This window comes from Coregonus lavaretus, assembly GCF_964263955.1.
Source record: "Coregonus lavaretus genome assembly, chromosome: 5".
NCBI lineage: Eukaryota > Metazoa > Chordata > Actinopteri > Salmoniformes > Salmonidae > Coregonus > Coregonus lavaretus.
In genome coordinates this window covers 40,636,682-40,661,702 of record NC_139992.1, presented here as the reverse complement: position 1 = coordinate 40,661,702, position 25,021 = coordinate 40,636,682, and the positions used below count along the sequence as shown (strand labels likewise).

Genomic DNA, 25,021 nt, shown 5'->3' with positions numbered 1-25,021 from the left:
TTTTTTAACAAGGCAAGTCAGTTAATAACAAATTCTTATTTACAATCACGGCCTACCCCTGCCAAACCCTCCCCTAATCAGGACGATGCTGGGCCAATTGTGCGCTGTACTATGGGATTCCCGATCACTGCCGGTTGTGATACAGCCCGGGATCGAACCAGGGTATGTAGTGATGCCTATAGCATTAAGATCAGTGCCTTAGACCGCTGCGCCACTCGGGATATGTATTGCAAATTCGTAACATATTGTACGAATTGCAAATCGTAACATATCATTCAAAATGGATGGACATTCACAAATTAATACATACTATAGGAAACGTAACATATCATACTATTTTTAATACTGAAGAGTTACATTTACTATGTTACGTGTACCCCTGAGTCCAGGTTGCAGCCGTAGACTTAAATGACTGAGAATGAAAGTGAAAGGACCAAAGTGGGAGCTACAGATTCCGGCGTTATCACAGACCACATAAAAAGTTATACAATACATATTATTTTCCTGTGGCTCAGTTCATCATCAAAGAGACTTGAAAGAGTGTCCTTGATTTAACATTGGAATAGCAGGCGACAGGGTCATGCAGCTGCGTCTCATTTCCCTCCTTCTTATCATCAACGTGTGTCGACTCGGTACTGTCAGGCGAGGTAAGTACATTTTGTCTGTTACAATTAGGTAAGGGATAAACGTAATCCCTTTGCGGAGTTCATTTTCCCAAGGTGTTTTACAGAACGGCGGAGTTTATCCCGCTTATACCAAAGAAAACAATATGAAAGCACACATTTACCGGTAGAAATATTTGTTTTTCCGTTGGTATTAAATTTTTATAAGCGAATTCATACTTTCTCATATTTTGGTTGTTAGTTCGAGATGGATCCTCCCACGTTTCTATTTTGACCAGCTGTTTTCAGCAATTGATATATTTTTATTCGGTTGTCAAATAGGCAGGTTTGCTAGCAGCAAATTATTTTGCTAGCTAAATACGCGACCCAGTCGTTCGTTCGATGAGTTCGATATATATGGGCGCGAGTCGTTCGTTCTTTATGTTCCGGTGCCGTGCTCAGTTGCAACGTTGGTATCCCTTGCTTGCTGCTAGCTAGGCAACTAGCTGCGCTCTGCAGCCAGAATAACAGCAACGTTTATTCAGTTGCGTTTGTTTAAACTGTTTATCCCACTTATACCACAGTTACCAAAGAAAACAATACTATAAACACAAATTTACCGGTAGAAATAACATTTAACCAAATGTTAGTCTAAAAGAAATGGGAGATAATGTCTAGATTTGTTTTACAGTGTAGACCTAGTATAAAAACTGAACAAAAATAGCTGTCTGGTGGCTGGTCTCAGACGATCCCACAGGTGAAGAAGCTGGATGTGGAGGGCCTAGGCTGGCGTGATTACACGTGGTCTGCGGTTGTGAGGCAGGCTGGACATACTGCCAAATTCTCTAAAAATAACATTGGAGGCGGCTTATGGTAGAAAAATTAACATTAAATTATCTGGCAACAGCTCTGGTGGACATTCCTGCAGTCACACCCGTCGCTAGGGGCGGGCCATAGGGGGCCGGACCCGCCCCCAAAAATGCTTGTGCCCCCCCCCCCACTTGAGGGAATTTATTATTAAATATACGTACTGTATGCTAATAATAATTGTGCCCTGCCCTCCCATGCATTTCATATGCCCCCCTTAAGACTGAGGTCTGGCGACGGGTCTGCCTGCAGTCAGCATGCCAATAGCACGCTCCCTCAAAAAATCGGAGGTATTGTGTTGTGTGACAAAACTGCACATTTTAGAGTGGCCTTTTATTGTCCCCAGCACAAGGTGCACCTGTGTAATGATCATGCTGTTTAATCAGCTTCTTGATATGCCATACCTGTCAGGTGGATGGATTATCTTGGCAAAGGAGAAACGCTCACTAACAGGGAGGTACAGGCCCTCTGTAGCTCAGTTGGTAGAGCATGGCATTTGCAACGCCAGGGTTGTGGGTTCGATTCCCACAGGGGGCCAGTATGAAAATGTATGCACTCACTAACTGTAAGTTGCTCTGGATAAGAGCGTCTGCTAAATGACATAAATGTAAACACATTTCTGCACAACATTTTAGAGAAAAAGCTTTTTGTGCGTATGGAACATTTCTGGGATCTTTTTCTGTGATCTTTTATTTCAGCTCATGAAACATGGGACACTTTACATGTTGCGTTTACATTTCAGTATAAATTGCCTGGCTGAGCTGATGAGACAGTGGATTGCGCAGTCAGATGGAACAGAGTAAATAGGCATTTCAACGTCCTAGATTTAGCCGATGGTATCTTGTGGAATAGACACCGGCTGGAATGCGGTTTTAACTAATCGGCATCCAGGATTAGACCCATTCGTTGTATAATTCCAAGGTAATGTACAGAACGTCAGCATTTTATCCCTTCCTTACTATTTATTGATTTATTTCACACTGAATAATAAGCATATTATGTGTTTTTCTTTCTGTCATTTATTCATTAATGGTTATTTGGTGTGTGTGTGTGTTGTTGAGGATGCTACTCACCTGTTGGGGGCTGCCATCCGCATAGATTGTACACCACTCTTAAAAGGTGTTATCTAGAACCTAAAAGGGTTCTTTGGCTGTCGCCATAGGATAACCATTTGAAGAACCCTTTTTGGTTCCAGGTAGAACCCTTTTGGTTCCAGGTAGAACTATCATTCTCTCATACACTTTGAAAAAAGGGTTATTCGGCTGTCCCCATAGGAGAACCCTTTTTGGTTCCAGGTAGAACACCTTTTGGTTCCATGTAGAACCCTCTGGCGAAAGGGTTCTACATGGAACCATGACATAGACTGTCTAGGTGAATCCAGGTGAAAGCTATGATCCCTTATTGATGTCACTTGTTAAATCCACTCCAATCAGTGTTGATGAAGGGGAGGAGATGGGTTAAAGAAGGATTTTAAACCTTGAGTCAACTGAGACATGGATTGTGAATATGTGCCATTCACAGGGTAAATGGGCAAGACAACAGATTTAAGTGCCTTTGAACGGGGTATGGTAGTAGGTGTCAGGTACACCGGTTTTAGTGTGTGAAGAACTGCAACGCTGCTGGGTTTTTCATGCTTAACAGTTTCCCGTGTATATCAAGAATGGTCCTCCACCCAAAGGACATCCAGCCAACTTGACACAACTGTGGGAAGCATTGGAGTCAACATGGGCCGGCTTCGCTGTGGAATGCTTTCGACACCTTGTAGAGTCCATGCCCCCCCAAAAGGGGGCGCAACTCAATAATGTTTTGTACACTCAGTGTGTTTGTGTGTTATTTAATGCATTTGTTGACGTAATGGCAGTAAGGCCAAATTGAAAAGTTTCATCAAATAATTTTTACACATTTGTTTCAGATACTACCAGGTGTCCTAAAATAGATAATCAAATAGCTTGATTGTCCATGTTATTACTATCTTAAATCAATTATAGCTTAGGGTAGTAGATATAAAGAAAAATGTGTTTTTAATAAAAAAAAGCGATGGGCAATTATTCTTTACCCAAATGGTCCCCAGAGGAAGAAGGCCTAATTACCGGTCCCTGGCACAAATAAGTTTAAGAAATGCTGAAAGAAACAATGTCCTTACCTTGAAAGCAGTCTAAGCAGACAGAGGCCAGTTATGGACCTAAACTCAAACACTCATGAAAACATGAAACATTTCTTGTCTATAATCAAATAATGTTATTTTGGACATAATATACTCTGATATAAGTTATATAAATGGATAGAAAGATTTGTTTTAAATATACATTTAGGAGAGATTTTTGAAATATATAAGACACCTGGAACCACCTCAGTGGCCTTGTGGTTGAAGTGTCCGCCCTGAGATTGCAAGGTTGGGAGTTTGAGCCCTGGGTGAGTCCTACCAAAGACTATAAATGGAACCTGATGCCTCTCTGCTTCGCACACAGCATTAAGGAGATGGATTGGGGGTAAGGCCTTGTGACAGATTAGGGGGTGTACTTGTACATCAAGTGGCTTCATGCTACAGAAACAGAAGATACAATGCCTGGGACTTGTTATGGATAAAAGCCTATACATACAGATTGGTATAATATATCTGTTTTCTTGCATATGTTGACAAGATTATAGGGATTGACCGAAGGGGAATATTGACCAACAGAGCATCTTTGAATAGTACTCTTCATGTACACCTCAAAAACAAACTAGGGGTTTTTATGTTTTGAGCTTCTGCGTTGTATATTAAAGTGTAATATTGGGATGTAAACTCAGACTTAAATACATTTCAACTCAATATCTGACATGGTACAGGTGTCTTCTTCAATTTGCATCAATAACCATATGTGTGTGATTTTATACTTTTGATACCATGAAGATTTTGAAGACTAACAAAAAACACACTGTGTGACCCTGTTATAGCCCATTGTGAAGCATGGGGTGAACACTATTTAGCACGGGGCACTATTTGACATGACAGGAACCTGCCACATCTGTGGGCCAACCCAATGAAGGCTCTTTTAAAGTATCTCTGAAATGTAATAGTTAAGCATTTTCACCCCTATTGTCTTGCTTATATTGTCCTTAAAACACTACTCAAACGTATCTTTCCTCTCGTACTATGTTTTCTACTAACCTTCCAGAGAGACCATGAGTCATGGCAAACCTTGTTAAAGGCCCAGTGCACTCACATTTTTTCTTCTTCTGTATTCTGTATTATATTATGGAACAACAGAAGAAACTAACATTGTAAAAGTGTTAATTATTTTGTGATAATGTGTTATGTGAATTATTTAACAAACTATTTTAGTGTCTCTGTGCGTCTCCCAAAAGGTTGTAAGTCTTTTGGGATTTAAGTAACGGCCAGAGTCCCGGTCTGCATAGTCAGAGATATTTATTCATTGAGAATTCTGCCATCACAATTTCAGAGTCCATCTTTTATACGCATAAGTCATACAAAAATAAATCCCTTCCCTCTGTAGGCGGGCTGTAGTTTTCCACTCTAAAACTGCTCTACTGACCTTCAGTTCACACACATATACACACATGCATACACACATACATACACACACACACACACATATCCTACTCCCTGCTTTACTCAGTTATTGCCGTTCTCACAATATTCTGCACCATGTTTTCATAACAGTTTCTCCCCTCCCTAAATTGGGAGGCCTCTTTATCTTAGTTTCTCAGTTGTCTTTGTTGTCTGGCCTAACTCTTACTCACATTGCTAAATAGTGGCTCAATGCCATAGCCTTTACTGGTCCTACACTCACACATTTCTAACACATTATACACAGTTTCAGGGTGTAATAATTAGTCATTAATAATTAATCTATCAATTCCACCCTTTGACTAAATATTACACACATACAAAATATATGTTGTTATAGAAATGAATCACACTCATTGAAGTATATAAGTTGGTTTGCATATAAAAACATTACAGGTTCATCAGTGTTACCCCATGATTAAAAGCGTAACGTTACTTTTTAGCAATGGTAACTAGTACATCATCCTTAAAACGAGACTTTAATACACAAAAGATCATTACAATAACTTTTAAACTAGAGATTTATAGTTCTAGGAAAACATCCAGTCTCAAATTATCTGGATCGTCGTCGTCCTCCACCAAGCCTGGTAGGTCATATCCTTCATTCCTTAGGTCGGAGTCCGGGATTGGGCCGTATCTCACCATCGTTTAGGGAGCTATCAATACCAGAGTTCTCAGCCAGTTCGTTCGCCAGCGTGGTGAGTCCCTGAAGCGCTTTGGTCACGGACCCGTCCGGTGCTGTATTGTTGGGGATGAAAGTACAGCACATAGATCCAAACAGAACACAAACTCCGCACCGCTCAGCCAAAAGCATATCTAAAGCTATTCTATTCTGCCATGTCATTAAGCTAGTTGCCGCTGTCTGCTCAGCTAATCCCTTTATTGCATCACGAGTGTGGTTTATAAATCTTTATAATTTATCCAATCTACGTTTTTATTAATTGTTGACCACCAGAAAATACTTGATTCAAACCCAGCTGCGATCTGATTCCTAGCTTTAAATTGTTCTGGAACCCCTCGAGGTACTGCTATCCCATCAATATATATCCTTTCATCAAAGGATCCCGGAAGGAGGTCCTACTTTCTACGTGACAACTCACCAGTCTCTGACACGTTTGATTGTTTGCGTATGTAGGTGAGTTCACAATCTGTTATCACCACACAACCATCAGATGTCAGCACGGGCCTGGTTTTGGTTCCTAAAATCCTCTGGCTGCAACAAAGAGGAGAGATTAGTCATGGTCTCTTTAGTTGTGACATTCTCTGTGTGGGAGCAGGAGCTAAGATGCCCAACCCTGTATCCTATCTTACTAGTCCTAGAAAAACAATAAGAATCCCCTGAGACTTCAAACGGAGGCAACCTAGGTCGGGGTGACTTTGTTATCGGGGGATACAGATAGTGCAAGTTACTACAAGACTCCTTCACCACAGCCCCGGTCTGACTACCTCCCTCAGAGAGGTTTACAATATAGGGTGCCCCAGTTGAAGAGGATATCTCACTTGTTCAGGTCTGTAACCTGTTTTAGCGTAATTCAGACTTTCAGACAGTACCTACCCTTATATGGGTCGCACTGCCATTTCTGGTAATTCCCTACTTTCACAATACTACACCTGTCCTTAAACTGTGTATGGAGATTGACATATCCCCCCCCCCCCCCCCCGCTTGGTATGAGCAACTACATACATATGGTGATGTCCTTCCCTACAGTCCCTAGTACTTCCCCTTTCCTACGTCTAGTTGTCTCCTATGCCTTCATAGACTGTGTTAAGGTATTATTTTATCAACTTGTTGTTAGGTTAACTACTACTTCTGGCAGATCAGGAAGGTTTGAGTGTGTTAGGAATATGGCCCCCACAATCAGACAGCTACCTACCGTCAGGAGACCTGTGAATCCCCACCCTCGCCCTGAGAACATGTCAGACGCCAGAGGCCAACCCATTGCTTTACCTTCTATCGAACTCACACAGGGATGATCAGACAGGGTAAGGGAATCTTCGTTAAGGAGCCAACCCCCGAGCCCTAGTGGTGATCGGTTCTTTCTCCTAACTCTGTGTTTGTTCGTCAGGGGTAACTGGGTTTACCTTTTTGCAGTGAGTGACATGCACCAAGGTGGATCTTTCGGCGATTCTTACAGCGAAGGCCGTCACCAACAGGACCTGATATAGACCTTCCCAACGGGGCTGCTTCCAGTTTTTCTTCTTTAGGGACTGGATCCACACCCAGTCTCCTGGTTAGATAGAGTGGGTCACCTTCTCCTTTAGTTCACCTGTGGGGCACAAAACCTCTGACATACAGGTGTGGTTAATAAACTACCTTCTCACGTGTTCTGCTAGGGTGCTCTCTAGTTCTATGTCTGCCTGTCTGGTCCTGCCAACTGTGGCATTCTGTAAGGTCTTCCAAACACTTTCTCAAAGGGGGATAACCCATCTTTATCTGGGGTTACTCTAAATTTCTTCCCTTCACTCCGTGATAACTCTATAAAATCAATTTCCAATTGCTGGAAAGGGTACTTAGTCGGAGGATACTCACCCTGAGGTGCCCTTTGTCTGCCCTGGTGATTATTTTGAGCACAGATAACACATCTTGAACAAAAGTTTTTTTTGTTATTATTATTATTTTTTAAATAATTAGTAATCCCATGTGCAACAAAGTGTTGTCTAATCTGTTCTACCATCCATCCCTCCTTTTGACACATGTCACTGCCCACGTGTCAATATTATCACCTACCTAACAATCACTTAGGTAATATTGGTAATTTATCATCCAATTGCCATCCCTTATTTTTATTTATTGGTAAAATAAACTATCTTAAAGTCCTCCTCTCATGCCTTTAGAATTTACCAGTGTGGATGATTAATTAACACCAGAAAGTTAAAACAGAGTTCAGAGGCAATTGAAATTCCATCCCATAGTATACCAAACATTACCATTATTCTAAATATTTCATAAATGTTACTTATCCCAAGTGTTCATTAGTCCTCATGACATTCATTCTCATAAGAAATCATATATATCCCAAACTCAGCCAAAACCTAAAAAACTCCATAAAATTCACTGTGTGTGCTCCTCTAAGACCTATCGCCCTTGACCTGCTGAAAACCCCCCAAAATTGAAACAACAAGGCTTTATAAACATCATACTAGGTGTGTTGTTTTTTATTTGAAAACCCCAATTAAAAAACAACAACCAAACAGCCAGGTCATGAGGACTCCTGATTTCTCTCTTCCCCTTCTGCCTACAGTTTCTTAACTGGTGCCCTTTCCTTGCACAGTAACTACACGGTTCCTCACATTCTCTAGCAAAATGTCCCGTTTTGTCACAATTGTAACACTTCCACTCACTCCTGTCTCCACTATTACCATTTCCTTCTTGTCTGTCTTTGCTACCGTAACCTCTCTTCTCTCCTAGGTATTGACTAATAGTCTCACTGTCTCTAATTCAACACAAAACCCCATCATCCAATGTACTCCCAGCAGAACTGAAAAAATAAAAAAACAGACTGTGATTTCCAGGACACTGCACCTTTGTTTCTGGCCTCACTATCTCCCCGAGAATTGGCCCTCCCTCAAGGACCCTCACAATCTGCTCTTGGTAAACTGCAAACCTTTTATTGCTTCTGGTTTCATAGGGTATTGCTTCTGATACGGCCTATGATTAGATTTGGGTATCACCTGTACTGGAATTACCCCTTTTATTAATCCTACGTATGCTGGACCCCGGGACCACAAATGCTCTGGAACTTATTTTAAGTCTGACTCCTGTTGTTCTGTCAACAGGTATTCCTCTCCTCAGCATCTGCTATTCTCATCTAAATGTACTATCTGTGGATGGGCTGTGTTGATCGCCACTCACAATATTGACCCAATCAGTGATCCTCTTACCCTTGGATACCCACTGGCCCATGTCTTTCCAGTCCTCTGCTGGCTCCTTTGCTAGGGACACATGTGGGCTCCATATTTCCCTGAACAGTCTCTGACTTTGGGGCCCTAGTTCCACCTCCACTACTGCGTGGGTGTTGTCATAGTGAAACCATTTCAAGGCTATAGTCCTTTCTGTGGTTTTAAATAATGCTTCCTCATATATTGCATCTGGACCTGGGTGTTTGTTATACCAGAGAGTACAGTGTAGGTCATCGGGGGACATTTTAGTGGGGCCTGGTACTACATCATCAGCAAGTTCCAATTATTACCCCCCTTAACAATTCTTGCCTATACCAATAACATGGCTCCCCTTCCCCACAGACCACCATATTGTCTCTGACTATGTGTACTTTCATTCCCCTCTCAGCGGAAATGACAGCCACATTCAATTTAGTCATTACATCACGTCCTAGTAAATTTACCCGACACAGCTTAGATATCAGGATGGGTATGGTTGCCTCTCATCCTGATTGGTCATGTTTTAGGGTTATTGGGGCTGATAACCTTTCAATAAATTGATGACCAGAGGCAGATCGCACTATGATTTTCTCCCCATCAATCCTGACTCCATCTGGCTTGTCTGTTGCACAGATTGCTGTCCTGCAGGCTCCCGTATCACAAAGGAATTTAATTTTCATACCCATTACTGTCAATGTCAAATAAGGTTTCTGTTCCTGTTGAAGTGATAAGTCAATAGTAGCCAATTCAAACACCTCACAATTTGGATCAAAGGGTTCCTTAGTCTTCCCCCCACTAGAGTCTACTATTTCTCCCTCAAGGACTAGTCACGCCTTATCTTCCTCACGCTCAAAGCTGGGGGATGGACTTCTCTCTCTCTCTCTTCTCTCTTTTCTCTCTTTTCTCTCCCCGGTTTCCCTTCTTGCCCTCTCCTTTATGTTTGCAGCGGGAAAAGTTATGGCCTATCTTGCCACAGTATTTACACAGGACCTCACATTCTTTGGCGAAGTGCCCTCCCTTGTTACAGTTAAAGCCCCTATTCTCCCCCCCCGTGGCCTTCACTCTTTCCTGCCTTATCTCCTCTCTCTCCTAAGTTTCTAGTTCTACCCGCCATCTCTCCCAGAGTGGCAATTAGTTACTCTGCATCATCCTCTTCTTTCTTGGCTCTGTCCTGTCTGTTATTCTGCTCATGATGGATTGCATGTCTCTCTGAGGCTATTACACAATTCAGTTATTTTCCCAACATACTCTCCGTGATCGGCCCATGGCAAAAGTGTCCTCTGGGCATCCCCTGAAACCCACTGCCCTCTAACGGCAGCCCAAACCTTACTATTCCTGTTTTGGGGTGGGTCATTCCTTCTACTACTCTGGCCACGTCCTCTGTGTTCATGGCCTGTCTGCTAAATGGCATATTATTATTATTACTGTATACATCTAAGGTTGCTGGGGCCCCTTTCATTCCCCGCCAATAGATTAGGTAAGGCTATCAGTGGGTACTGGCCCCCTCCTACTCTCTCTCTCTCTCTCACTGCTTATTTCTCCTTTACACACCTTATGTATCTGTTTAAGCATGGATTCGAGTTTATCTGCGTCTAGACGTCCCTCAAAACCATACCTCTCCCCCCACCTGGTTACATAATGGAGATTTCTTCTATCCCTGGATTCCATTTTAATTACATTAAGTATTTCTCATCCCCAGTAAATTCTGGGACCTCTTGTGAGGATTTGCCCCCCCATGGTTGGTACTGTTAAAAATCCCTTAGCCACCTCTTCTATATAACAAGTCAATTTAACAAGTAATTCAAAATAGCTTCACACAACAACACCTTGAATCACCCCTTCCTGTATATGTAATCTTGACTAGTCCCCCAGAATTATCTCATACTTTTACAGAGGGATTGATCCCCATAATGTAATCTTGATAATTCCTGACAGTCTCATACAACAGGAATGGGTTCTCCCTCCTCTATACAACCACCTGGAATTATTCATGTGACTTTTGAGCAAGCATTAGGTCTCACACGTATACAACCTTACATGATTATTGGTGTTATATCGGTAACCTGGAGTTTATAAGGCTCCAGAACGGATAGAGTTACAGCAAAATCTACAGTTGTTTGTGACTTTTGACTTTACTAATATTCTATTTCTCACACATGCTATTTAAATTCCTTCTGGTGTACTTTTTGTATTTGTTTAACCCGGATTATTTGTTGACTGTTCAATAATCTCTTACAGGTTCCATCCCATAGGTGTACTTTTAATAGTTCCTTCTATTTCAACACCGGGTAGTTTCTTTTGGTAATGGCCTATTACCGTGAATCGTTACGGACCCACCAACAGGTTGACTAGTCCCCCAGAATTATCTCCTACTCTACGGAGGAGTCTATCCTCACAATGTAATCTTGATAATTCCTGACAGTCCCCTACGTTTCACTTAAAATGGCCACGCATTGATCAATTTGCTACTTTTCAATATTTTAGCAAGTTCTCAAATCAATTTCACCAAGTAATGAATAAAGACTACTGACCTTATCCTTGCAGCCGAGATTCAATGTAGGTTTGGATTCCGTCACCGTCTCTGTCATTAATCAGGTGTCCTCTGGCCTGTTTTAACCCTTAATGTCAAAGGGCAGGACTTTCTATTTACGAATGTATCATTCGCCCGTCGACGGTTTTCAGAGTTACCTGGAATGACAGAAACAGGGTATTGGAGTCCGGCTCAGAAGGACCAAGCTGTTATGTGAATTATTTAACAAACTATTTTAGTGTCTCTGTGCGTCTCCCAAAAGGTTGTAAGTCTTTTGGGATTTAAGTAACGGCCAGAGTCCCGGTCTGCATAGTCAGAGATATTTATTCATTGAGAATTCTGCCATCACAATTTCAGAGTCCATCTTTTATACGCATAAGTCATACAAAAAATAAATCCCTTCCCTCTGTAGGCGGGCTGTAGTTTTCCACTCTAAAACTGCTCTACTGACCTTCAGTTCACACACATATACACACATGCATACACACATACATACACACACACACACACATATCCTACTCCCTGCTTTACTCAGTTATTGCCGTTCTCACAATATTCTGCACCATGTTTTCATAACAGTTTCTCCCCTCCCTAAATTGGGAGGCCTCTTTATCTTAGTTTCTCAGTTGTCTTTGTTGTCTGGCCTAACTCTTACTCACATTGCTAAATAGTGGCTCAATGCCATAGCCTTTACTGGTCCTACACTCACACATTTCTAACACATTATACACAGTTTCAGGGTGTAATAATTAGTCATTAATAATTAATCTATCATAATGTGAAATGTAATAGTTACAGGACCTTCTAATCAGCAAGTTTTGCATGGATGGAGTTTTGGCTTGCCTGGTGACATCACCAGGTGGTATAAGTTAGTTGACCAATAACAAAAGGGAGTTCGAAACTTCTCTGCCAATAACAGCTAATTTTCAGATGACATATCCCTCCCATTAGGTCCCTCCAGGTGGAGGTGATTTCGAAGGAGACAGGCGCAGGAGGGTAAATCACAGAATAACAGGATTTATTCTGAAACACAGAGTTACGCAGTAATGCGTCAAAACACTCCAGTGCACAAAACAGGCGCACTGGAAAATACAAGGCACATGGGGAAATATCCCGGCGATACAAAATACACGGAGCTCCACTGAACTTCTCTATCCTCCACAATAAACAATCACACACAAATACAAGGGGGCAGAGGGAACACTTATACAGGTACTGATGATGGGATATGAACCAGATGTGTGTAATAAACAAGACAAAACAAATGGAATGATGAGATGAGGAGCGGCAGTGGCTAGAAGGCCGGTGACGACAAAAGCCGAAGCCTCCCCGAACAAGGAGAGGTGGCATCTTCGGAGGAAGTCGTGACAGCCACATTGTGGTTAATGCACTGCTTAGGTCCCCTTCCCTCCCCACTCTGACCACTCCCAGACAGTCCTAGCACAATTTTTGCTTGACAAATAGTGTTTTGCTAAAAAGCTATTTTTGTTTCTTTTTGACAATTTTAATGGACAACTATTACAGTATGTACTTAATTGTTAAGCAGAAGTAATTTGATATTGAGATTTTTTTTTTTATTCTGCAATGGGGCTTTATACAGATGCAGAAAATGCATTATCAATAAAACAAATCCTACCCAGACAGAATTGGTCCCCCAAAATGTACAAATCACGACTGCACCACTGAGGCTTTGGTTCCAGCCCAGTATTATGGGAACACACCTTATTTACCTAATCACCTTCTCATCACCCCTCAGACGTGTGCCCACCCCCGTCTCAGTTTAATCTCACCAAGCCCCTGAACGGTTATCAAGAAAACGGTTATCAAGAAAACGTCTCTCTGCGCTACCAGTGTGTGGATGGCTATGTGAGGAAGGCGGGGACCTCCAATCTCATCAGGTGCAAACTGACTGATCAGAAGCTTCAGTGGACACGCCCAACACTGATATGCATTCGTAAGTAGGCACACTACCCACCTATGACACATTGAGACAGACAAACCACACCTATAAGATCAGGTATTCCAATTATGCAATAACTATAGACTATATGTGTAATGCATATCATTTACATATAAAGAGCAGGTATGAGACTAGATATTTGGAACAAAAGTGTGTATTGTCTGGCTGATTCTCGCATGCTTATTCCAGCTGACCCATCTATTCCAACTACAATAGAACGTGAGTATTGCCTGTCTGCATGCCTGCCTACCTGCCTGTATGTCTGTCTGTCTGCCAGAGAGAGAAAAAGAGAGATTCATGAATGTTGTTAATAATGGCCAAAGCGTGATGGCAGGAAATGTTTGTAGTGCGTTTCATGTCAGGGGAGATAAGTGAGATTAAAGCCAGCAGCCATCAGACTAATAATAACTGAACGCCCCTTGAGTCTACATTAATAATATCCTCTCTCCTTTCCTCTTCTTGTCATCCATCGCCACTACTTTCACTTTCTGTCCTATCCTTTTCGGTACGTGATCTGTTTGATACAGTATATGGAAAGGCACATTGTATGGAACATTCTGTACATTGCCAATGCACCTAAGGCAGCGTTTCCCAAACTTGGTCCTCGGGACCCCAAGGGTTGCACGTTTTGGTTTTTGCCCTAACACTACACAGCGATTCAACACGTGATGATTAGTTGATTATTTGAATCAGCTGTGTAGTGCTATGGCAAAAAAACAAAACGTGCACCCCTTGGGGTCCCGAGGACCAAGTTTGGGAAACACTGACATTGATCAGACTGTAGTTATCAACCGTCTGGGTACACAATTTGATTCTCTCTGTGATTTGAGCTGTTTCTGTGCCCAACCCCACAGTGCGTGCAGGCGTTTGTTTGACTTGGGCTGGGACCTACAGTGCCTTCAGAAAGTATTCACACTTGGACTTTTTCCCAAAAAAATTCTGTTACTGTTAATTGTCATTGTTTGTCAAAAATCTACACAAAATACTCTGTCAAAGTGGGGAAAAAAGTATTATATAAATATATATATATATATATATATATATATGTATATATATATATACTAACGGTCAAAAGTTTTAGAACACCTACTCATTCAAGGGTTTTTCTTTATTTTTACTATTTTCTACATTCTAGAATAATAGTGAAGACACCAAAACTATGAAATAACACATATGGAATCATGTAGTAACCAAAAAAGTGTTAAACAAATCAAAATATATTTTATATTTGAGATTCTTCAAATAGCCACCCTTTGCCTTGATGACAGCTTTGCACACTCTTCACATTCTCTCAACCAGCTTCACCTGGAATCCTTTTCCAACAGTCTTGAAGGAGTTCCCACATATGCTGAGCACATGTTGGCAGCTTTTCCTTCACTCTGCGGTCCGACTCATCCCAAACCATCTACATTTGGTTGAGGTCGGGGGATTGTGGAGGCCAGCTTATCTGATGCAGCACTCCATCGCTCTCCTTCTTGGTAAAATAGCCCTTACACAGCCTGGAGGTGTGTTGGGTCATTGTCCTTTTGAAAAACAAATGATAGTCCCACTAAGCTCCAACCAGATGGGATGGCATATCGCTGCAGAATGCTGTGGTAGCCATGCTGGTTAAGTGTGCCTTGAATTCTAAATAAATCACAGACACTGTCACAAGCAAAGCACCCACACACCATAACACCTCTTCCATGCTTCATGGTGGGAAATACACATGCAGAGGTCATCCGTTCACCCACATCTCGTCTCACAAAGACACGGCGGTTGGAACCAAAAATCTAGACCAAATGACACATTTCCACCGGTCTAATGTCCATTCCTCGTGTTTCTTGGCCCAAGCAAGTCTCTTCTTCTTATTGGTGTCCTTTAGTAGTGGTTTCTTTTCAGCAATACGACCATGAAGGCCTGATTCACACAGTATCCTCTGAACAGTTGACGTTGAGATGTGTCTGTTATTTGAACTCTGTGAAGCATTTATTTGGGCTGCAATTTCTGAGGCTGGTAACTCTAATGAACTTCTGCAGCAGAGGTAACTCTGGGTCTTCCATTCCTGTGGCGGTCCTCATGAGAGCCAGTTTCATCATAGCGCTTGATGGTTTTTGCAACTGCACTTGAAGAAACTTTCAAAGTTCTTGAAATGTTCCGTATTGACTGACCTTCATGTCTTAAAGTAATGATGGACTGTCATTTCTCTTTGCTTATTTGAGCTGTTCTTGCCATAATATGGACTTGGTCTTTTACCAAATAGGGCTATCTTCTCTGTCACACCCTGATCTGTTTTACCTGTCTTTGTGCTTGTCTCCACCCCCCTCCAGGTGTCGCCCATCTTCCCCATTATCCCCAGTGCATTTATACCTGTGTTCTCTGTCTGTTGCCAGTTCGTCTTGTCTCATCAAGCCTACCAGCAGTTTTCCCTTACTCCTGTTTTTTCTCTAGTCCCTTTTTTCTAGTTTCCCGGTTTTGACCATTCTGCCTGCCCTGACCCTGAGCATGCCTGCCGTTCTGTACCTTGTGACTCTGCTATGGATTACTGACCTCTGCCTGCCCTAGACCTGTTGCACCCCTTCTCAATAAACCAACACTCGATCCCTCTGATGTCAACAACTACAGACCAGTATCCCTTCTTTCTTTTCTCTCCAAAACTATTGAGCGTGCCGTCTTTAGCCAACTCTCTTGCTATCTCTCTCAGAATGACCTTCTTGATCCAAACCAGTCAGGTTTCAAGACTGGTCATTCAACTGAGACTGCTCTTCTCTGTGTCACGGAGGCTCTCCGCACTGCTAAAGCTAACTCTCTCTCCTCTGCTCTTGTCCTTCTAGACCTGTCTGCTGCCTTTGATACTGTGAACCATCAGATCCTCCTCTCCACCCTCTCCGAGCTGGGCATCTCCGGCGCGGCTCACTCTTGGATTGCGTCCTACCTGACCGGTCGCTCCTACCAAGTGGCGTGGCGAGAAGCTGTCTCCGCACCACGTGCTCTCACCACTGGTGTCCCCCAGGGCTCAGTTCTAGGCCCTCTCCTATTCTCGCTATACACCAAGTCACTTGGCTCTGTCATATCCTCACATGGCCTCTCCTATCATTGCTACGCTGACGACACACAACTAATCTTCTCCTTTCCCCCTTCTGATAACCAGGTGGCGAATCGCATCTCTGCATGTCTGGCAGACATATCAGTATGGATGACGGATCACCACCTCAAGCTGAACCTTGGCAAGACGGAGCTGCTCTTCCTCCCGGGGAAGGACTGCCTGTTCCATGATCTCGCCATCACGGTTGACCACACCGTTGTGTCCTCCTCCCAGAGTGCGAAGAGCCTTGGCGTGACCCTGGACAACACCCTGTCGTTATCCGCTAACATCAAGGCGGTGACCCGATCCTGTAGGTTCATGCTCTACAACATTCGGAGAGTACGACCCTGCCTTACACAGGAAGCGGCGCAGGTCCTAATCCAGGCACTTGTCATCTCCCGTCTGGATTACTGCAACTCGCTGTTGGCTGGGCTCCCTGCCTGTGCCATTAAACCCCTACAACTCATCCAGAATGCCGCAGCCCATCTGGTGTTCAACCTTCCCAAGTTCTCTCACGTCACCCCGCTCCTCCGCACACTCCACTGGCTTCCAGTTGAAGCTCGCATCTGCTACAAGACCATGGTGCTTGCCTACGGAGCTGTGAGGGGAACGGCACCTCCGTACCTTCAGGCTCTGATCAGTCCCTACACCCAAACGAGGGCACTGCGTTCATCCACCTCTGGCCTGCTGGCTCCCCTACCTCTTCCCCATTATCCCCAGTGCATTTATACCTGTGTTCTCTGTTTGTCTGTTGCCAGTTCGTCTTGTCTCATCAAGCCTACCAGCAGTTTTCCCTTACTCCAGTTTTTTCTCTAGTCCCTTTTTTCTAGTTTCCCGGTTTTGACCATTCTGCCTGCCCTGACCCTGAGCATGCCTGCCGTTCTGTACCTTGTGACTCTGCTATGGATTACTGACCTCTGCCTGCCCCAAACGAGGGCACTGCGTTCATCCACCTCTGGCCTGCTGGCTCCCCTACCTCTGCGGAAGCATAGTTCCCGCTCAGCCCAGTCAAAACTGTTCGCTGCTCTGGCACCCCAATGGTGGAACAAGCTCCCTCACGACGCCAGGACAGCGGAGTCACTCACCACCTTCCGGAGACATTTGAAACCCCACCTCTTTAAGGAATACCTGGGATAGGATAAAGAAATCCTTCTACCCCCTCCCCCCTTACCCCAACCCCCCTTGCTCAGTGTTCTCTCATCTTTGAGCGTCAACCCTCCTCCTTCCCCTCGGACTGCTCGAAGATAGCGTACCTCATCACGCTGATGTCGCTCTCGCCTGGGCTATGGCAGTATGATTCAGTCTGGAGGAGTTTGTGGCGGAGGTGAAGAAGGTTTTCGATTCTCCATTGTCCGGGAGAGAGGCTGCCCGGAAGTTACTCCAGCTTTGGCAAGACTACCGCAGTGTGGCAGACTATGGGGTGGCTTTCCGCATGTTGGCAGCTGAGAGTGCCTGGAACCTGGAATCGCTGTTCGACACGTTCCTGCACGGATTATCGGAGGAAGTTAAGGACGAGCAGCCCGGGAACTACCGACGGATCTCGACTCGCTCATCGCCTTGACCATCCAGATCGATGGGCAGTTACGGGAATGTAGGAAGGAGAGGAGGTCCGATTCCAGTCACCCGCCCAAGGATTCCACCTCGCCTCCGAGGCATCCCGGAAGTCCTCGACGTCTCCGTTTCCGAGAGAACCCGAGTTCCCCCGAGAGTCTCCGAAGTCTGCCAATTCACCTCTTTCCGAGCCGATTCAACTAGGCAGAGCTAGGCTGTCTCCAGCCGAACGTTTGCACAGGCTTCACACGAAGAGTTGCCTGTATTGCGGGACTACTGGCCATTTCGTGTCCTCCTGTCCACTAAAAGACCAGGCTCACCGGTAGGAGCGAGTACTCTGGTGGGCCATACGGATAACTTTTCCTCTCCCCTTACTCACACCCCTCTCCATGCCATCCTGCTGTGGGGGAACCAGTCGAAATCTCTCCGGGTATTCATCAACTCTGGGGCCGATGAGAGTTTTATGGACGCTACCCTGGCGTCCGAGCTGGGCATCCCCACTCAGCCACTCTCCATTCCCATGGACGTTAGAGCGCTGGACGGGTGTTCTATAGGCCGGGTCACCCACAATACCACTCCCATCAACCAACGAGTGTCAGGGAACCACAGTGAGGCTATCCAATTCATGCTAATTAAGTCTCACCAGGTTCCCGTGGTATTGGTATTCTCTTGGCTCCAGCGATACAATTCCCTCATCGACTGGACTGCTGGTGCCATCATGGGCTGGAGCCCGTTCTCTCACGCCCATTGCCTGAAGTCGATGCAGCCTGCCCTGGGACATCTTCCTGGGGGCTATAGAAGTTGCCCCGGACCTCTCCGCCATTCCCGCAGAGTACCAGGCCTCAATGACATCACGCTTAAGAACCGCTACCACTCATCGCCTCAGCCTTCAAGCCGATCCAGGGGGACACCATTTTCTCCAAGTTGGACCACCTGGTGCGGATACGGGAAGGGGACGAGTGGAAGACTGCCTTCAACACAGCCAGCGGTCACAACGAATATCTGGTCATGCCATTTGGTCTAACCAACGCTCCAGCTGTGTTCCAGGCCCTGGTTAATGACGTTCTCCGCGACATGTTGAACTGGTTCATCTTCGTCTACCTCGACGACATCCTTGTTTTCTCCCGCTCAGCCCAAGAACACTTGCTCCACGTCCGACAGGTCCTCCAGCGCCTCCTGGAGAACCAGCTTTTTGTGAAAGCGGAGAAGTACGAATTCCATCGCTCCAACATCCACTTCCTTGGTTACATCATCGCTGTGGGGAATGTACAGATGGATCCTGGAAAGGTGAGAACGGTGGGTGGATTGGCCCCAGCCTACATCCAGAGTTAGCTGCAACGTTTCCTGGGATTTGCCAACTTTTATCGCCACTTTATCCGGAGTTAATGCACCCTGGCTTCCCCCCTGTCTGCATAACTGGATGTTTGTTCCTGACGCTGTCCACCCCTCGGTCCTGGAGTGGACCCACTCCTCCAGGCTTGCCTGCTACCCGGGCTCCCATCGGACCCTGGCCTTTGTGCGACAACGCTTTTGGTGGCCTACCATGGTCCCTGACATCTCTGCATTTGTCGCCGCCTGCACGATCTGTGCGAAGAACAAGACTCCTCGGCAAGCTCCGGCTGGTCTCCTTTAACCACTTCCTGTCCCTCACCGTCCCTGGTCTCACATGTCCCTGGACTTCATCACTGGTCTCCCCCCGTCTGATGGCAACACCGTCATCCTGACAGTAGTGTATTGGTTTTCCAAAGCTGCCCATTTCGTTCTTCTCCCCAAGCTACCTCAGTTCTCGTCCCGGTTCTGTAAGGCGTTCTGCACGCTCATTGGGTCGTCTGCCAGCCTGTCCTCCGGGTTCCACCCTCAGTCTAATGGCCAGTCGGAGCGAGCCAATCAGGACCTGGAGACGACTCTTCGCTGCCTTGTCTCCACCAACCCCACCAACTGGAGCCAGCAACTCGTGTGGGTTGAGTACGCCCGCAACACCCTCCCCTGCTCTGCCACTGGTCTCTCGCCTTTTGAGTGTTCCCTGGGTTATCAGCCCCCGCTCTTCCCGGAGGAAAAGGTCGGCATACCCTCGGCCCAGATGTTCGTCCGCCGCTGTCGCCGACCCGGTATTGACAACAGGCGGACCGCCACCGAACCCGGGCTCCCTGGTATCGTCTTGGGCAGATGGTATGGCTGTCCACTCGAGATCTGCCCCTCCGGGTGGAGTCCCGCAAACTTTCTCCCCATTTTATCGGCCCTTTCCCCATCTCCAAGGTTCTTAGCCCCTCTGCTGTTCTTCTTCTTTTGCCCTGTACCCTCCGTATACATCCTACTTTTCATGTATCTAGGATTAAACCTATGTCTCACAGCCCTTTGTCTCCTATTTCCAGGCCCACCCCTCTCCCCCATCTCACCGATGGCCAACCTGCGTACACGATGAGGCGCCACCTAAAGGTTAGACCGCGGAGCAGGGGATTCCAGTACCTGGTTGACTGGGAGGGTTATGGCCCGGAGTAGAGGTGCTGGGTCCCCGCTAGAAACATCCTGGACCCAGGCCTCATCGCTGAGTTCCACCGCTGACACCCCGGTCAACCAGGTATGTGCCCAGGTAGGACGCCAGGTGGCATCCGTAGAGGGTGGGGGTACTGTCACACCCTGATCTGTTTCACCTGTCTTTGTGCTTGTCTCCACCCCCCTCCAGGTGTCGCCCATCTTCTCCATTATCCCCAGTGCATTTGTGTTCTCCGTTTGTCTGTTGCCTGTCCGTCTTGTCTTGTCAAGCATACCAGCGTTTTTCCCGTACTCCTGTTTTTTCTCTAGTCCCTGTTTTCTAGTTTCCCGGTTTTGACCATTCTGCCTGCCCTGACCCTGAGCCTGCCTGCCGTTCTATACCTTTCGGACTCTGCTCTGGATTACTGACCTCTGCCTGCCCTAGACCTGTCGTTTGCCTGCCTCCTGTTTTTGTAATAAACTTTTGTTACTTCGAACTGTCTGCATCTGGGTCTTCTCCTGAGCCTTGATACTTCTGTATACCACCCCTACCTTGTCACAACACAACTGATTGTCTCAAACGCATTAAGAAGGAAAGAAATTCAACAAATTAACTTTTAAGAAGGCACACCTGTTAATTGAAATGCATTCCAGGTGACTACCTCGTGAAGCTGGTTGAGAGAATGCCAAGAGTGTGTAAAGCTGTCATCAAGCCAAAGGGTGGCTATTTGAAGAATATATTAAATATATTTTGATTTGTATAACACTTGTTTGTTACTACATGATTCCATATGTGTTATTTCATAGTTTTGATGTCTTTTGACACTATTATTCTACAATGTAAAAATTAGTAGGTGTGTCCAAACCTTTGACTGGTAGTGTATATATGTCCTCACTAGGTTGGAATAATACTGTGAAAATGATGATAATGCCCTTTTAGTGTAGGAGCTGTTTGAAAAGCCGTCTGAAATGTCAGCCTGTTTTGGTGAGATGGCGTTTTGGCCTGCCTGGTGACATCACCATGCGGTAAATTAGTTATTATAAACTGGGTGGTTCGAGCTCTGAATGCTGATTGGCTGACAGACGTGGTATATCAGACCATATTCCACGGGTATTGACAAAACATTTATTTTTACTGCTCTAATTACATTGGTAACCAGTTTATAATAGCAATAAGGCACCTCGGGGGGTTGTGGTATATGGCCAATATACCACGGCTAAGGGCTGTATCCAGGCTATTACTATTATAGATGGGTATGTCCCTCCCAATTTTCATCAATTGCTGACTTTTTACTCTCTATATGTTAATGATAAATGTCCCATGTGCCTCTATGAGAGGTATGGTTGGACAGGTCAGTTAAAACTGTTACCCCTTAACCCTAGATCCTGTCACAGAGACCCAAGATGTCAAGACTACGGTTACAGTGACAACCATCATCATCGATGACATCACATCAGTACCAGTGGATAAGTCCAGTGCGGTGACCTCTGTCTCCACGAAGACTGTTTCTCCATCAGAGAGTCACTGTGTCTCCAACAGAGCCCCAACTTCCAGTGAGGATCCAGTTGGCGGTGAGGATACTTGTCCATAGTATATCACTCTACTGAATAGTACAGATACATTTTTGTTGCATTTATTTAAAGATCTGTGTTGGGTAATGGTCCATTCTGGTGTACTGTTCTTTGTTGTTCATGCTAGACCAGACATTTTTGGCCCACGACCCCATTTTGATTTCTGAAAATTCTCATGGCCCCAACCATGTGAAAAAAATGTAATTAAAATGTAATTAACAGACAATGTTACTTTTTTATTTGGGGCTATGACAGCCAATTGAAAAACATTCTAACAGTATTTCTGATTGTTTTCTCAACTCACCATCACATACTTTTAATGTGGGGCTATGGCAGTCAATTGCAAATTAGTCTGACATAATGTATTTTATCTCACTGCCACTAATGAGATGGGTGTGCTTGATGCATGTAGTGTCGGAGCTTCTCAAAGTCAGGGGTGTGGTCGATAGTGCGCCCCTAATCTCTGCTGTCACATCCAACGAGAGCACGGAATCCAGCTTCACACAGATATGAGCTGGCGAAGGGTGGCATGAGTTTTATGGTGCTTTCAAGACAACTGGGAACCTGGAAATATACAGGGTGAAATCATGACGTCAGTGATCTTCAGGTCGGAAAGGTGGAGCTCTAGAAAGAGGCCCGAGTTCCCGAATTGGATGATAGTTCAAAGCGATTTTTCCCAGTCGGAGCTTGTTCTTATCCGAGTTCCCAGTTGTCTTGAACGCACTGAAGTCGTAAGTCGGAGATTTCCAAGTTCCCATTTGTTTTGAACACGGCATTAATGCTCAGAGGAAGACGGCAGGAACCAAAACTCTTCCGTAGTGACCCGTGAATGCTTTTGGTCACATGACAGCTCGATCAGCTGTTCGATTTCACTTACCGGCATGTCAACTGAGCCAGAATCACAGTCAAACGGATTGGGAAGTAGGTCCGAAAGTGCTCTTCCAAGCGTTGAAGGTGAGCAGTCATCACTCATGTGGGAAACATGCACCGCCGAGGGAAGGGGGCATGGTTGGCTTTTGAAAGACTCTCCAATAAGAAGTCTTTCCTCTGAATCCACTGATTCGGTCAGTCATCTGTAGAATGTTTTTTTGTTTCCCCACCCAGCATGCTTGTGTTCAGTTCGTTCAGTTTCCCAAATGTATTTGTTACATAGGCAAGGAGACACATTTTCTTTTCATTACACAGAAAGTCAACCAAGTCTGTTTTTTTTTACATCCATTGTGAATGACAACAGTTATTCTCTCAATGCGAAAAATATTTCCAACACTCCTCTCCATAACCACTTAGCCTCTGTGTTAAATTAGAACATTGTCATGCTCTGATCCCATATCTCCACATAGTTTTTCGAACAGGTGTGCGCGCAGTGGATGTGGTTTGATGTAGTTTACAATTGAAGTTACCTGCTGTAGTATATCTCCGAGCTCTGTGCTCAGGTCTTTTCCCGCCAGATGCTCTTGGTGTATGGTACAATGCATCCATATGGCAGAGGGAGACATTCATAACTACAGTGCAGAGGCCTGCCCACCGTCCCACCATCTGTGCAAAGCTCACCATTCGATCCATGGAATCTGTTTTTCGTCAATATAGCCACTCAGCACACTGAACATACCCTGTGCCGTTTCATGCTCGGGAATCGTGAGACAGAACATTATGTCCGACATGTATAGTGACCCCTAGTTTTGGAACCGCTGTGCTAGACAATGCTAGTCTTTAGAGAAAACTGCCTGTGTACCTCTGCCTGCTGGCTTCACTCCCACTGATCTCCCCTGGCATGTGTATGCTAACTACACACTCACTACAACCATTTCCTGGCAACATTCTTTGACCATTATTACCACACTCATGAATCTCTCTCTCTCTCAAGATTTTACTTTCTTATACAGTATTTCTATCTCTCTCACTCTCAGGTAGAAGCACTGAGAAGATTTATGCTACAGTCATACATGCAGGTGAGTAGGCTACCACACAGAGATTACATGGAGGGAGGTAAGTCTGAGAAAGGAAGTCTGAGTCCTTTCTCCTGATGGTTTTGTTTCTCTCTCTTGTTCCCATTGAATGGAAATCCTAGGTGTAGGCGTTGTGGTGGTAACAATATTGCTGGTTGCAGCGATTGGAGTACTAATGTTTTGGAGAAAGAAAGGGTAAGATTGGCTGGTTTCCTTGTGGGGAAGGGGGTCTAATGATGTCTCTGTTTAATTCCTAACACTCTCTCCCTTATGGCAGGATGCAGCGGTTTGATCTGTCGCCAACACAATATGAAATTGTGCAAATGAATGTTGTGACATGAGCCACACCCCTTAGTGCCCTGATGGACAAACAGCAGCCACTTAGAAAGGACAAAGGTGCATCAGTCTGATGGTGGGTGAACAATGACCTTGGACTGGACAAGACGTGGACCATGTGTGTGTGTATGTGAGCAGGGCCGTAACCAGGGTTTGAGTTATAATGAGGTCCGGAAGGGGGTGGGCGGGGGGGTTGAAAGTTGAAGCTCCTTTACTGTATTTCTATACAATTAAACAACTTTAAAATGCTATTTGGAGAACAGTAAAAACAAGCAAAAATGACCCCAGCCATTATCACCTAGCATGCTATATTTGCCTGCTTGAGCCAACTGCGAGCTGGGGTTGTTCATTTCACGTCTCAGGCCCTTGCCATTTGAGAGAGTGGTGAATGTGCTGCTACAAAGGCAAATCAAGAATATAAGCATTCTGAGAATTTCTTTAATGTGTACAATATGTTGATTTCTTTCAATATTTGTTTTATTAGAAAAAATTACTCGGTGTCCTCATGTGTGGAAAATGTAAAAACCTAAAACACCACCTAAAGTGATTAATTTAAGACAATGTAAAAATTGTAATATTGATTATTTAATTGATTAATTCATATCCATAAACTGGCAAAGATTCTAACTAATCACAACAACACTAAAAGCATGGGATTACGTTTTCACTGA

General features: G+C 44.7%; 1 protein-coding gene across 2 annotated transcripts; it reads left to right on the top strand.

Moving 5' to 3' along the window:
- Positions 1-455: 455 nt before the first annotated feature.
- Positions 456-24,495, top strand: LOC311129672 (uncharacterized protein). Of its 2 annotated transcripts, XM_084162059.1 has the most exons (7): positions 456-647; positions 13,206-13,403; positions 13,599-13,628; positions 21,880-22,068; positions 23,976-24,017; positions 24,137-24,209; positions 24,292-24,495. In XM_084162059.1, exons 1-7 carry the CDS (start codon positions 581-583, stop codon positions 24,353-24,355), a joined length of 663 nt encoding a protein of 220 aa, XP_084018185.1. In that variant the 5' UTR covers positions 456-580; the 3' UTR covers positions 24,356-24,495. The 2 variants fall into 2 exon arrangements, with proteins under 2 accessions (XP_084018185.1, XP_084018186.1); XM_084162060.1 differs by lacking the exon at positions 13,599-13,628.
- The last annotated feature ends 526 nt before the right edge of the window (positions 24,496-25,021 follow it).